Below are 15,109 nucleotides of genomic sequence, written 5' to 3' on the forward strand. Positions count from 1 at the left end.
TTTCTTTGTTGCCTAAACCTAGGAATATAGTCCAACATAGCCTTCATGTGCAACTGGTGTCTTAACGTACTAAGTAAGATGATTCTTTTAATGACTGAAAAAAAATATTTTTATATAAAAATAATTACTTGATCCTCCGTCTCATATTATCTATCACTTTTCATTCTCGAGATTCAAATTATGCGAATTCTAGTTAACATTTTAAAGTATATTTTTATCATATTGACATGAGAATAAATGCAATTAACTGTAATATCTAAATCCTAAATTTACAAAAATATTGATTTGATCTAATCCAATTAATTATTTTCAAAAAATAATCAAATTTACTCTTGAAAATGGAAAAACAATATTTATTTTGGGATAGAGGAAATGCATCCTAAATTTTTGTAAGGTTTACATACTTAATTAATTAGAGTATTTAAAATTGTGAAAATTATATAGGTACTCTATAATTTGTGTTAAATATTTTAGAACTTTCCAAAAGTGAAAAAACAATTCTGGTATTTTTGTTTATAGTATTTTGTAATATTTTCTAGTAACTGCCGTGTATAGAAAGAACCCCATGTCTGCGTTTTTGCTCAATTAAAAAAAGCACATTGGTCAACAGTAAATACCAAAATACCTAATACAACAAAAAAGTCAGCCTTTTATTCTACATGAAATTATATTATTTTACTATATATATAAACGAAAACACACCTTTTTTGCATAGGATTCAGCTAGATTTTCATATATATACTAACTTCACTATTACAATATTAAACTATCTAAACCTATAAGCTTCGAAGCCTACATATATTTCAAGATAGTTATAACCAATTCATTTCCAGAATCTTTCTCTCATTTCTTGTTATATCAACAAAGTAAATTTTCACTTTGTCTTAAGGTATGCATGCAACCTTTATTTTCCTTCTTTTATTCTTCTTTTTTTCCTAATCCTCTGGCGTCACACTTTTTTCCCCATAAAAACTTATTAGCACGGTGTTTATACCATACTAATAAATGAATGATATGTATATGTGCATAAAATTCTTGCACTAATGGTTAATTATTGTATAGTATATTCCACCTCATTAAATCACGGGTAAGTTTATATAGTTTGGTATTAACATTTGGTACGAATAAGCTTTTATCACTTTTTCCTTGCATGGATGCTTCTAATACGACCTCTAGACACGACACAATTTTCTTATTAGTTAATTTTAAAATGATATATTTATATCCTTGGAAATAATGTGACTTTAATTTTTTCATTAATGATATGTTTTTACAGCCACTGAAATGTCATGGAATATATATTTAACATCACGAGTTCTATATTTTTTCTTAAACTTCATACTCAGTGGTTAACGCTGATGCTAATTGGTTCTTTTACGTCTGTTGCAGAGTTAAAAAACATGAATAAGATTGGGTGGAAGAGGCAACGGCGTCATGTTTTATGGTTCTGTGTAATTGTTTTTCAGCTTTTCTTACTTGTTAGTGGTTCAAGGACGGACGATTTTAGGTACACTTTATGATAACTTGTTCCATTTTTTTTTTTTGTCTTTTTTCCTATATAAACTTATGAGTTCATCATCATCTCTGTTGATAATATTATGCATTTGTTCCTAATAAGTTGTATAAGAATTTTAGAGGGGTGTATAATGTTATTGGTCACCCAATCCATTACTTTAATTAAGGTTTTGTTTTCGTTTTTTATTGTTTTTTTGTATGGTACCAAAGTCAAAGGTCAATTCTTTGTATGACCATTTTCCTTCATGTCCTATTGCTACGTACTTCTCTCTCCAAATGCTCATGATGGCGGGTAGGCTGATGAGAGCGAGCCAAAAAGGTTTGATAGGCTTATAGGCTAACATAGTAGATGAGCAGGATATTTTAGTGAAGTCCAAGTCGGAATGAGAGAGAAGAGCGAAAAGATTTATAAGATATAATTAAGCTTACATAGTAGGTAAAAACTCACGTTTTGGGCTCGATGGGGAGTAGCTTGAAAGACAAATATGTGCGAGCCTAGGTGCAAAATCGACAATATGTATCATGCACTTGAGTCGTGCAAATTTGGTGCTAGAACATGTACTCCCTTAATACGATGGTGGGTCAAAACTTTGAAGGAGGGGGCTGAAAAGGCGGGTCAAGTAGGACTGATAAGTATCTAGGTTGACAAGCTTATGAAGATGAGGTGCACATGACATTTTAGGCAAATCTCACGTCAGAATGAAAAAGAAAAATGAAAAGTTTTATAAGATAGAATTCAAGTTCACATTGTACACGTGCATTTAGAACTTAATGTGACATAACCCAAAAGACAAATCTGTGTGAACCAAAACCTAAAGCAGATAATTATAAGTATATAATTATTTACGAAGTTGGTGTTTCTTATATAAATATCTAAAAGGAATTGAAGGAGGAGAAAAGTGATGCCGCCATCGTTTGTTATTTTCAAACTCTAATGAGCAATCTTGCATAGATTCTATGAAATGATTAATTGGAGTATATAGAAAACTCATGCATTTCTAACTTGGTTCATAATAAGTCATCAAACATGGCAATTGACAAGAATTTAACTCTAATTAATTATTTATTTCTTCTTTACTTTGATGCAATGATGACTAGTTATTCTTTGAACATGACTCGTTATTCTATAAATATTATCTTAGAAAGAAAAAAAGTCATAATAATTCTCAATTGAAAAAGTTCCATTCATTTAATTAGTACTATATTCTCTAGCTAGTATGAAAGTCATTAAGTCCTTAAATTGATTCTACTATTCCTTCTTTCACATTGTACCTCTTCATGATCATACTTTATTAGTTTTACAAATTTGAATTGGTTGAACAACCTATTCCATGGTGTGGCAAGTTAGTAAACCTTCACAACTTGCATGCGTGTTATTGGAATATGTGGTAAAATGGAACAAAAGCAAGTTGGTAGCTTCTATTTCCACCCTATTAATGAAGTTCTCGGGTTTAATTTGAACCATGAAATAAAAAATTTCTTCGTAGGATTTGTTTTACCACTTTAATTAGTGTGAGTTTAAATTAGTCAAAGCATCTAGTTTGGAATAGTAGGTGGTCGTGGAGCCAAAACTTTAACTAAAGAGTGTCAAAATATAAGGAATAAAGTAATTAAATGAAACAAAAAATGAAAGGAATTCAACAAATAATATATTATATATATACATATAAGTAAAATTACCTATCTATATGGTATAATCTATAATAATAATAATATATTAAAAGTGTGAACACCTTTAGAAAAGTGATTTGAACTTTTTATCCTAAATAAAAAATCTCCTTAATAGAAAAAATTATCTTTTCACTATTTTTTAAAAATTATTATTTCATTTTATTAGGTTAACTAATTTAATTTATGAGTGCCTTTAAATGTAGGATTTATTAGGAATAGAATTAGTTTAGGTATAAAATTCATGTAATATTCTTCAATTTAGATAAATTAATTTTCCTTACCTATTTTAACTAGGCATTAGTTGTTGTAATTTTGTTCTTTCATTGTTTTGAAAGTATAGTTATTTATATATAACAATCAAAATAGCTAATTTATTCTTTATATATACATACATACATACATACATACATACATACATATATATATATATATATATATATTTATAATTGACTAATATGATATACACGTGCGGAGTACGTACACTTGACTAGTTTTCTCAAAAGGGTATCAATTGACTCACAACAAACTACTTCCGGTGGTTAAACCAAAAATAAAATTTTGAAAAAATCTAAAAAGTTAAATTGGTGTCTGAAATAAATTATTCTACAAGTGATCATGCGAGTTCAAGACCTTAGCTTGGTCATTGGTCAAGACGTTGTCAGACGTGAAATAATCGCCCATTCCACAAGTTATATATGTAGGTTGTGGCCGTTCGAGAAATATAGGGGTTGCTCAATCAAAACTAGTGATGCACCTCCGTACAAGGCTACAAGCATTCCGATCAGGATGCAGTAAGAAAGATCCGATTAATTTGAATTATTCACATCACAATAATAATAATAATAATAATAGCGTAAATATTATAAATAGGAAACAACATAATATAATATAAGATTATTACTTTCACATCTCTCTGGCTTCCTCTATAAATTAAACATGCGGTAATGAGCATATTAATTTGCATAGGTTGACTTTTTTATGTTATGATATTGAATTATTTTTCCCAATATTATCTTCTGATTTTGTCTTGATCACCAAGTGTATTATTATTAGACAAATATTACATCTCATATCACTTATGTTCTTTTGAAAGGGTTTATAATGGTTTAGTTATTTACTTAGTTATAAACTTATACCCAATCTTTTATTTATCTATTTATTTTGTAAAGTCCAAATTGCAGGCATACTCCACTAAGCATTAGTCAAAAGTTGGCATCAACTACTCCTCCTGTCAAACTGCTTATCTCACGTAATTATGTAAGTGTCCACTTTCACTAATTCTTTTCAATGGTCACTGCCTAATTATTAAGTTTGTCTTTGAATTCCATTCATATTCCATATTTAAAAATGATAAAATAAATTTTGTGTCAAATTTATTAGTGTATAGTATAAAATGATTTGTTTTAGTAGATAAACCGTCGTAATGTTTCATTTTCATGCTACTAACTCTATTTAGACTTTAGATTTATATATACTATTATTTGCAAGTAACTTGACATAGTAGTAATACTTTTTTTACACCGATAAGTATAGCACTATAGCTTAAACTCTTATATATGTTTTTATGAACAAAAATCTTTAAGCTGAACCTAATAATGCAACTTTTTGTTAACTAAGGTTTTTTTAAGCGAATATGTCAGTAGGCAATGTATATAGCAATAATTTTTATTAGAAATAAAATATAAATCCTCATCAGAGAAAAGTACAAGAAAGGGGATTAAAACTTATCTTACTAATAATTACAATAAGGTAATTATCACTATTCACAAGCATGCAAAAAAAGGTATAGAGATAAATTCTTGAATTAATCTATTTGGTGATCGAGACTAAAGGATTGTTAAGTTGTCCAATATCTGGTAAAGTTTCTTTTATATGGTCTTGTGAGTAAATTCTTCTCATGAGCTAATTTATGGAAATAATTAGTTATGTATACGCAAGATTCATTTTTTATTAAGATACTAGAATCAAATTCATTCCAATATTTTGGTTTATTCGATCTTAGCCCGTCATATTTTATCACCCACCCTTCAGTTTGACCTAAGCAATCCAGTGGTGTTAAATTTGTTCCCTATCAATTGGAAGGATAAAAAGATTTCTTTATTTCTTTATATTATCTCGGATAATTATTATCTGAAGAACTATCTTTTGAAATTGAATTAGTTTCAAAGTGCAGTCCCTATTATTAAATATTGATATATATCTTATTTAATTATAATTATTGAGCTACAAGTCTTAAAATTTTCAGGTAGTTATGGATAATGGCATTGTCAAAGTTACCCTAACTAATCCCACTGGATCCGTTGCTGGGGTAAGTTACAATGGTATTGATAATGTACTAGAGACAAACTTCAAAGATACAAACAGAGGGTAAGTTAAAGACAATTTTTTACCTATTTTTTTTTTTCCTTAATATAGCCTTAAAAATAAAAACCAAAAGAAAAAAGGTCTGAAATTGAATAATTTAATTAATTATCAATAATGTAGATATTGGGATACCGTGTGGGAACGCCCTGGAGACAAGGATCACACGTTTGACATGTAAGTTTTATATTATTTTTTTCATTTATGAGATTAATATTTTCTCTATTTCAATTTATCTGACATATTTCAATTTCGAAAGTCGAACGTTTTAACTTTGAAATATTTATATTTTTTGAAATGAAATTATGCATTTGAACACTACTTTAAAAGTATATATAAGTCATGATATATTGCCAATTCAAAACATTTAAATTACACAAAAAATTGTCATCAAGAAAAAACTCATGTCTCTTGAAATTCAAACATTCTCCATAAATTTGGACATATGGAGTATTACGTATAGAACTAAGCCTGCAAATAAAAACATTTTGCAGGCTTTTAGGAACAAAATTCAGGGTCATTGCACAAGACAAAAACAAAGTGGAAGTTTCTTTTACAAAAACATGGAATCCTTCAATTAATGGTACTGCCAATGATCTTCCTCTAAACATTGACAAAAGGTAAGGTTATAAATTTAATTAAATTAACATTATTAGCACCTAATTTATAGGATTTTTTGATACTAATAGAAAGATTAATAATTTTGATAAAATAAAATTTCAGGTTTGTAATGTTGAGGGGGAGTTCTGGATTTTATTCATATGGGATATTTGAACACTTGAAGGACTGGCCCAGCCTAATTCTTGAAGAAGCCAGGATTGCCATTAAGCTCAGAAGAACTCTGTAAGATTCTATCATTTATACCTTTTTTTAAAATTAGTCCTTATTTAAGAGCGTTAATGACGAGTTTACAAAATATGTACAAAGTATATAAATAGTGTATATTTCATTCTAAACATATATTTATTATACATATGCTATACATAGAGTATAAATACCTATAGTGTGTATGCAGTATATATTCATGCCATATTGGTAGATTAGTTGGTTGAAAGGTATATATCCATAACTCTTCCCTATTTAAAATATTTTAACGGTGTAAATTATTTTGTTACTTATAATATGTTCTTACTTTATCCCCTCTACATCCATTTCCACCATGTATCGTAGTTTATTAAATTATACTTAAATGCTATTGAAATAATATATTTTTTATTTACTTATCAAACATCAAAAACTAAGGTACTTAATTTTCAGGAAAAATAATTTTTTCATGAAAATATTTTCTTTCCTGCCTAACACTCCCCAATTAAGAACACAACATTGTCTGATTTTGTAGCTAAAATTTTTAATTCTAATTTTAAATCGATTATATAACTGTTTTAGTTTACTTGGAATTGAAACTCGGATATCATTATGGAAAAATTATAGCTGAACGTCGATCATTCTAGTTTACAAAATATGTACGCTGCCTATCGATAGTGAATACTTTATAGTATATATAGATATATACACACACACTCTATACAACTGAACTGTATAGATAACGTATATTTCAACAATATATATACACATAAACACACACTATAACACACACACACATATATATACAGCCGAAATGTATAGATAATGTATGTTTCAACTATATTGATAAACTAGATGGCCGGAAGATACATTTACTTAAGTTTCCTATTATTATTACTAGTTAGATTGTTCACAAGTTCCAATTTTTTTTTCTTTTGTTGAATTTGGAACGTTTTTAGGTTCCATTATATGGCAATATCAGATGATATGCAAAGAATGATGCCAACAGATGAAGATCGATCCGATGGGCAAGTTCTTGACTACAAAGAAGCTGTTAGACTTACACATCCATCCAATCCAAAACTTAAAGGAGAGGTAAAAAAATATTTAACTTTTATTTTAAAATATAAAGTGTGTATATGTAACTGAGTCATATTATACAAAAATATTTAATAATAACAAAATAATTTAGTACATATACTTATTTTAACGGATGTTCCTTTCGTTGCATGTATGATAAAAAAGTATACACCTTTGCCCTTGTCTTTGTAGTAAGAAGAGTTAATAATAATAAACAAAATAAAATGAAGGTTATTTTGGTCATTTTGATATTTTATTTCTAAGAAGCTAATTCTCCCTTAATACTTTGTTTGGGTGGTGGTATGTCATGGTTTCATAATGTACGGTACAGTATGGTATGATATGGTACTATACAGTATAGTACAATATAATGTTTGAATGGATTGTATCGTTCACGGCTGGTTAACAACAGTTTTATTATTTGGTTTGATGATATGATACTGTATCGTAATGGATAAGTTTACTCAAATATCCGTAATTATTATAAATTTTAAATTTATCAATAATTATTAATAAAATAATTATTTTTCTATTAATTTATCACAAATCATACCTTATAAATATATTAAGTTGTGAGGATAATTTTTTTTTGCATACATATTGAATCCCCTTGACATAGGTTCATATTAAATTGCTTGAGAGAATTTTAAACAGGAAAAATGGTTAGATTCATATAGCCAACTCACTAGCTAGGAATGAGACATAGTTATTATTGTTGTTTATATATTTGCGAGGCATTAGCTCAGAGATGATTTTTCATTTCTATAAGGCTGCTGAATATTAAATTTCATAAGTCTAGATGACATTAGATAAATCAAGAAACTCAATATAAAGCTCAGAACAAGATATAGCATTTGAGAATGCCTTAGCAACTTATAACGAGGATTCTGTAGATAGGTGGAAGAAAATTGTAGCTGATGTTCCAGGGAAAACTTTACAGGAGCTTAAGAATCATTATGAACTCTTACTCGATGATGTAAGCTGGATCGAGTCTGATTGTGATCCTTTGCCTTGCTACAAACTGTTCTTCCAACAGGTTAACGAGCCATAGAACGAAGAAGAATGCAGAGGACAAAAATGCAGAGGAAAAACGTAAAAATAAAAACATAGGGTTGAAATTGATACAGGGTAAAAGGAAAATAGGATTAGAAAATATTAAGGGGGCATAATTGGGAAAAAAAAATAAGAAAATCACGGAATACCATCAAATTGGTGGTTCTAAAAATTAAGAAATTTCATGATTATCAAATTATGAAAAGATACCATTACATACCTTTTTAAAAAACAATCAAAACAAACATGATTCCCTTGATAACCATACCATGAGAATCCACCATCCAAACAGGCACTAAGCCGAGAAACCACAATGGATTCATTATAAGATTATATAGTTTTTTTTTTTTTTTTGAGGGGTGGGGCCCTTCATCGCAAGTGAAGATGCAAAATACTCCACCAACTGAGCAACGTCTCATGAGGTTGAGGGAGTCAGGGAGAGGAATGTAATTCGATCTCTTACCATAAAGGATGCTCAACCAACTGAGCACTTCACACCCCAAATTTTATATCGAATTATTTTCTTAATTTTGGCAACCAAAATATCTCCTCTTTTTTTCATATTAGGTGGATGACAAGTACCAATATTCATTTGAGAACAAGGATATAAAGGTACATGGATGGGTTTGCAATACCCCACACGTAGGATTTTGGGTGATAACACCTAGTTATGAAGATCGTAATGGTGGACCCACCAAACTAGATCTCACTTCTCATGCTGGTCCCACCTCCTTAGCGGTAAGTCACTTTTCTTTTTAACTGTGATTTGTATTTGGAGATAGGTTAAAGGTAGTCGACAAAAATATAATTTGTCTAAGTCATTTTAATGAACAGATTAATCACCTGTTTAGCTTTAAAGTCATATATTTTGCTCAGTCAATTTACCCGAGCTCGCATTAAAAGCTTCATCAAAACCAATTCTCCAATCCTAACATAGTCCTCCAAAATTCAAAATGAAAAATAACGATTACTTAGAATCGACTTATTTATTTAGAATACTTTACTCCTATGATATCTTATTTATAATTGTAGTAAAGTAAAGAAGACCATTCATCTTTTAACAAAATTCAACGTACAAGTCTTCAACAATCTATTTGCGTACAGGTATTTTTTAGTGGGCATTATGCAGGACCAGAGTTGGGAGTAGCAATTAAAAATGGAGAATCATGGAAGAAGGTTTTTGGGCCTGTCTTTTTCTATCTTAACTCTGATTCCGGTGACAATCACCCTACACTTTGGGAAGATGCTAAAAGACAGGTTAATTCGTTCATCCTCCTATAAATATTACTCTCTCCTTTAATTTATGTGTAAAAAACAACCATTGGAAGCACTAAAACTTTTTTCATTTCAAGGTCTAGGGAAGGATTTAATCACAAAAATTTAATGTATTATTATACATAGTCTTACCTTCTGTTTCTGCAAGAGGTTGTCTTCAATTTATGTGTCTTGTCTTTTTTTACTTTTAACGTTACTTTAAAAGGTTTGTCACCTTTTATATTTAATACTAATTAATATCCTATCTGACATGTTTAGTATTACAAAATTCAAAAAAAATCTTATGAAACTATCATATTTTGAACGGATTTAACTTAAACAACATTTTAACGAACTTTAGTGCATCTTAACCGATTAAAACAGGTTATGTTACTCTATGGTTTAGCTTACTATATTGAAATTACCATTTGCCTAGCTGCATGTTGATGAAGGTAATTTAAACTGATGAAGTAGTGAAATAACTATATATTGTCAGCGTACAGAAATTAAACTGGCACATTCTAATTATTAAATTATATTACTCTGCAGATGCAAGAAGAAACTGCAAAGTGGCCGTATGATTTTCCAGAATCTGTTGATTATCCCCATGCTAATCAACGGGGTACAGTTAGAGGTCAATTATTCGTACGAGATAGGTACTTTAATCATGTTTATTTTTTTCACAAGGGTAGAGCTTTATTTTTTAAGTATCAGTTATAAAGTATTATGAGGAAAATATTAATTGATGAGATCTTTTTACAAATTAATTTTGTTTAGGTATATAAACAATAATCCTGTTTATGCAAAATCTGCATATATTGGACTAGCACTCCCTGGAGATGTTGGGTCATGGCAATATGAGACCAAAGTAAGTCCCCCCTTTCATGTCTACAAAGTAGAAATTATGTATGATTATGATGGTGGAAATAGAATTTTCATCAAATGGCTAATAATCATCCTATGATGAAAATTGAATGATCGTCAATTCTATATGCATAACTTGTTCATAAGAATAATCATTAATTTTGATTTTTCGGTCCTTTTGGCTTCTCTAGCTTCGCATGATGATCACCAACACCTTGTTTATCTCAGGGTTATCAATTTTGGATTCAAACAGATGAGACTGGACACTTTAGTATTACTGATGTTAGACCTGGAACTTATAACTTGTATTCTTGGGTCCCCGGAATTATTGGAGATTACAAATACAATTATGACATCAATGTCAAACAAGGTCCTTCTCTTCTTCTTTTCTCCCTTTACTTCTTTAAAATAAAGAATTTAAGATAAGGATGACTAATAGATGGGTTGAATACGTCGATTAAAACAAATCAAATTTATAAATGAGTCATGATTCAACCGTTTAAAATTTGCTTGAGTCAAGATTGATCAAATAATGTGTCATAACTTAGTCATGATATATAACCCAAGCTTCCCTCCTTTTATATTTGCTTTAAAAATTTTGAAAGCGAGTTCAAATCTTTTCATATTTACTCAAATCTCCATTTGAATTTTTATGTTATTTTGGGTCCTACTTATTTGATCAAGTCAAAAATTTGTACTTAATTTTTAGTTGATATGATAATGTAAAAATTATAGAAACTAAACTTCAAATTATTTACTTAAAACAATTTATAACAAGAATGTATTAGTGATTGCAGGAAGTGATATAAACTTAGGTCACCTAATTTATGATCCTCCAAGAAATGGTCCAACTTTATGGGAAATTGGCATTCCTGATAGGACTGCTGCAGAATTTTTTGTACCTGATCCATTGCCTGGACTCACAAATCAATTATTCAACAATACTACACAAAAGTTAGTTTCCCTTTTACCTTATATTTGCTTAATTTTTTTAGTATATAGTTTTATTTTATCGAAAACTAAATTTGGTTATTGCTTTTAATGTCAACAGATTTAGACAATACGGTTTGTGGGATCGATATACTGATTTATATCCTTATAAAGATTTGGTTTATAAAGTTGGTGCTAGTGATTATCGAAAAGATTGGTTCTTTGCTCATGTAACCAGGTGACTATTACTAGTAATATCCTTCATACTTCTCCATTTTCTTTCAAATTTTCTGTGTTAGTTACTTGATTTTGTTCCAATTAATTCGGATTCGCGTTTCATAATAAATCAATGGATTTTGAATTTGATTTAATCTAAAAAAAAGTCACTCATGAGGTGAGAATTATCTAACACATCATAAAAAATCATTTCATATCTAACGAGTCGATGTGAAAAAGTTAATATTCTTCCCGTAATTCAAACCTAGCAATTTGAGTGTGGATAATATGATATGGGAGTGCGCCTTACATAGAGTAAATCAAGAATTAGATGGATCCATCTATGATACCATGTTAGAAAATAAAATTTGAGGATAACTCATTTGCAAAAACAAGCTCTAGAAGTGAGGAATCAGGCTCATACACCAACTCATTATTTATCTGATATTGTGCTCCAATTTTATATGTCTAGGCTCCACATGTCCAAAACTGAGCATGGAGGGGAGAGGTTATCGAGTCCCACATTGATGGGATGAGGAAATTTGGACTTCCTATAGGATCATTGCAATCCTCAACTCTCAATTTTTTTGGGGTTGAGTTAGGTCTAAATTTTATTTTATTTTCATGAGAAATTTTCTTTTGCGGGTAAACAACTCTCTACCAAAGGCGATTACATTTTCAAGACTCGAACTTGAAACCTATAATTGAAAATGAAGGAAGTAATTATCACCCCACCGTAACATTTAATGGTCATATTTCCCTCTACTTTTTAATTCAAGTAATTCAATAAGTTTTTTATTTTCTAAGTTTTTGAACTATTACATTGCATTGCAGGAGAACTAGAAGCAGGAATTATATACCAACAACGTGGCAAATTTCATTTAAACTCCCAAGTGTTGATCCAAAGGGAACTTATACACTACGTATAGCACTGGCTTCTGCAACCTATTCCCATTTGCAGGTATATAGCCAGGACTCAATTTCTCATTAACAATTTATCCATATTCCAAAATTCTTGAAGAACATATAGTATTAAATATAATTTTTTTTTTTTTAAAAAACAGAGAACCAAAAATCAACAACTCAATTTCACACAATTCAATGTGATTTTGGACTATACAGTCAATTTCCCTGTTTAACCTTCTAGATCTAATAATATTCAATTATTTGCTTGCGAATGAATGAGGTGAGATGGTTGAAATTTCTTGATCCATCCTAATAATACTCAAAGGTCTTGGAATGAGCCATGGTTATACAATTAGAGATAAATTAGTAGTGGAGTATTAAAAATCCATAATTGAAAGAACATAAGAAAGTAGAATTTGACTAAAATAATCAAATAGTACCTGAATGCTCAAACTAAGATGAAATATAATACCCTCCATAGAAAATAATTTAAACTTGTAGTGAGACCTACTCAACGCAAAACTCTAGATTAGTTGAGTACTTTGCAGAAAGAGAAAATTAAGTTTGTTTTACTTTGCAAATGATCTCTTTTCTTGTAATAATAACTTTCATTTTGGCAATTTTAGGGGAGAATCAACAACCCATCTAGACCAATGCCTCACTTTGAAACTCCATCAACTGGGAGAAGTAATGCAATAGCTAGACATGGGATACATGGATTATATTGGCTCTTCAATTTTCAAATTCAAGGGTTACAATTACAAAAGGGAGAAAATACAATATTTTTGAAGCAAATTAAAGGTGGTAATCCTTTCTATGGGCATCAATATGACTATATTCGTTTGGAAGGCCCTCCACAACAAAACTAATCAAGCGAATATTATACACAATTACATATATAATTAGGAGGATTTTTCTAGTATTTTCTTTTCTAAATTTTTCAAGCTGATATATCTATATGATTTTTAGGGTGGGGGCAGATATAGGGAGGATAATGAGAATTGATTCATCTAAAGGGGATTACAATCAGTTTATTCATTGACTATCATAATTCTTTGTAATTGATTACGGTAAAAGAAAATTCTGTAAGCGTATTTTAGTAGTATGATAGTTAACAAGTTGACCCATTCTTCAAGTTTGACTTGCACATTCTGTTAAGCGACTTTATTATGTATACTTACTTTATGGGTTGGACAGAAATGAGCTGGATAAATAAATGGACGAGTTACTGGTAGAGATTTGGTTTATGAGATATTTTTGTCACCTTTATATATAGAAAAACTTATCTAAATATATCATATTTAGAAAATATTTATCATTTATAGCCATATAATTTTGAGGAAAGGACAGAAATCTGTATACACGTGATTTTTTATCCTCTCCGAGTTTTAACCTATTTTTCAGTATTAAATATTTATATTTTTATTCGATATTTATTAAACTCTTTTTTTTTATTTTTTATAAATTTTAGAGGAAAATAAACAAATAAATAAAGTTACATTTTTGGGGATATCGTTATTTTTATTTTATTTTTAGTTTTGTTTTTTAAAATAATACAAAAAAATTCAAAAAATATACATTTCTCTTTTAATTTTAATAAATAAGCTTGGAGTTTTAATACTACCTTAAATATATTTATTGTTGGATATTTATAAACTTTTATTGTATTTTCTTAAATATAAAAATTAATTAGTTATTATTATATTTATTATTATTTTATTTATTTATTTATTTATTTATTTTTATTATTATTATTATTACAATTAATAGTAATTAAAAACATAATAAAAAATAAATAAAAAAATTCAAAATCCTAAACTACCCAAGTGTTCCCCCAAGACACCCCCTATTTAAGGACTCTTCCTATAAACAGACAGAGAAGAATTACGTACATTTTATCAGATTGAGACTGACAATAAAAAATATTAGAGAAAACAGAGAGTGAATATCAGTGAAAAACAAAACAGAGAAGAAAACAAATAAGAGAAAGGGTTGTGATTCGAGTCTCATATTTTTGTTCAAGATTTAAGTGACAACATCTTGCTTTTGTATTCAATTAAAGTTGACATACATGTTTTATTTCAATTCTATTTCATTTATGTTGTAAGTTTACTATAGAAAAGTATGAATGAAAATATTCAAATAGTTTTTTTACATTATTACTGTATGTAGTTGAATAATTATGTGAATTGTTGTTATTATATGTTATGCAATTATGTTACTGAATATTGATATATTTGCATACTGATATTCACACACTCACAACCAGTTCACTGTATGCATACCCACACACTAAAACTCACATCTCATACATCGACCATTACGTACACACTCATATAGGAGTGAAAACAGCCCGAGAAAGATAAGAAAAGAGATGAGAAACAGCCAGCGAGAGACATAGAAGATAGGAAAGAAAGAAAAATAGGCTTGGGTCCAGTGTTCCGGTCAAATCCGC

The 15,109-nt window shown here is 29.2% G+C and overlaps 1 protein-coding gene across 2 annotated transcripts; it reads left to right on the forward strand.

Annotated features, from left to right (window-relative positions):
- Positions 1 to 727: 727 nt before the first annotated feature.
- Positions 728 to 13,789, forward strand: LOC107872561 (rhamnogalacturonate lyase). 2 transcript variants are annotated; one of them, XM_047413280.1, is made up of 17 exons: positions 728 to 889; positions 1,390 to 1,507; positions 4,356 to 4,443; positions 5,432 to 5,553; positions 5,671 to 5,724; positions 6,042 to 6,167; positions 6,271 to 6,390; positions 7,311 to 7,446; positions 9,052 to 9,222; positions 9,589 to 9,741; positions 10,288 to 10,394; positions 10,516 to 10,606; positions 10,831 to 10,972; positions 11,400 to 11,556; positions 11,654 to 11,770; positions 12,583 to 12,709; positions 13,281 to 13,789. In XM_047413280.1, the coding sequence occupies exons 2-17, from the start codon at positions 1,401 to 1,403 to the stop codon at positions 13,521 to 13,523; spliced, it is 2,061 nt and encodes a 686-aa protein (XP_047269236.1). In that variant the 5' UTR covers positions 728 to 889; positions 1,390 to 1,400; the 3' UTR covers positions 13,524 to 13,789. The 2 variants fall into 2 exon arrangements, with proteins under 2 accessions (XP_047269236.1, XP_047269237.1); XM_047413281.1 differs by having other exon boundaries at positions 4,368 to 4,443.
- The last annotated feature ends 1,320 nt before the right edge of the window (positions 13,790 to 15,109 follow it).

Source organism: Capsicum annuum, chromosome 5 (assembly GCF_002878395.1).
Source record: "Capsicum annuum cultivar UCD-10X-F1 chromosome 5, UCD10Xv1.1, whole genome shotgun sequence".
In the NCBI taxonomy this organism is placed as follows: Eukaryota; Viridiplantae; Streptophyta; class Magnoliopsida; order Solanales; family Solanaceae; genus Capsicum; species Capsicum annuum.

What these genes read in the sequence shown, in the direction of transcription:
- LOC107872561 (XM_047413280.1), top strand. Translation starts at nt 1,401, where the DNA reads ATGAATAAGATTGGGTGGAAGAGGCAACGGCGTCATGTTTTATGGTTC. An exon ending in AAGGATCACACGTTTGACAT is followed by an intron (nt 5,725 to 6,041) that starts GTAAGTTTTATA and finishes AACATTTTGCAG; the next exon opens with GCTTTTAGGAACAAAATTCA. An exon ending in GGGAAGATGCTAAAAGACAG is followed by an intron (nt 9,742 to 10,287) that starts GTTAATTCGTTC and finishes ATTACTCTGCAG; the next exon opens with ATGCAAGAAGAAACTGCAAA.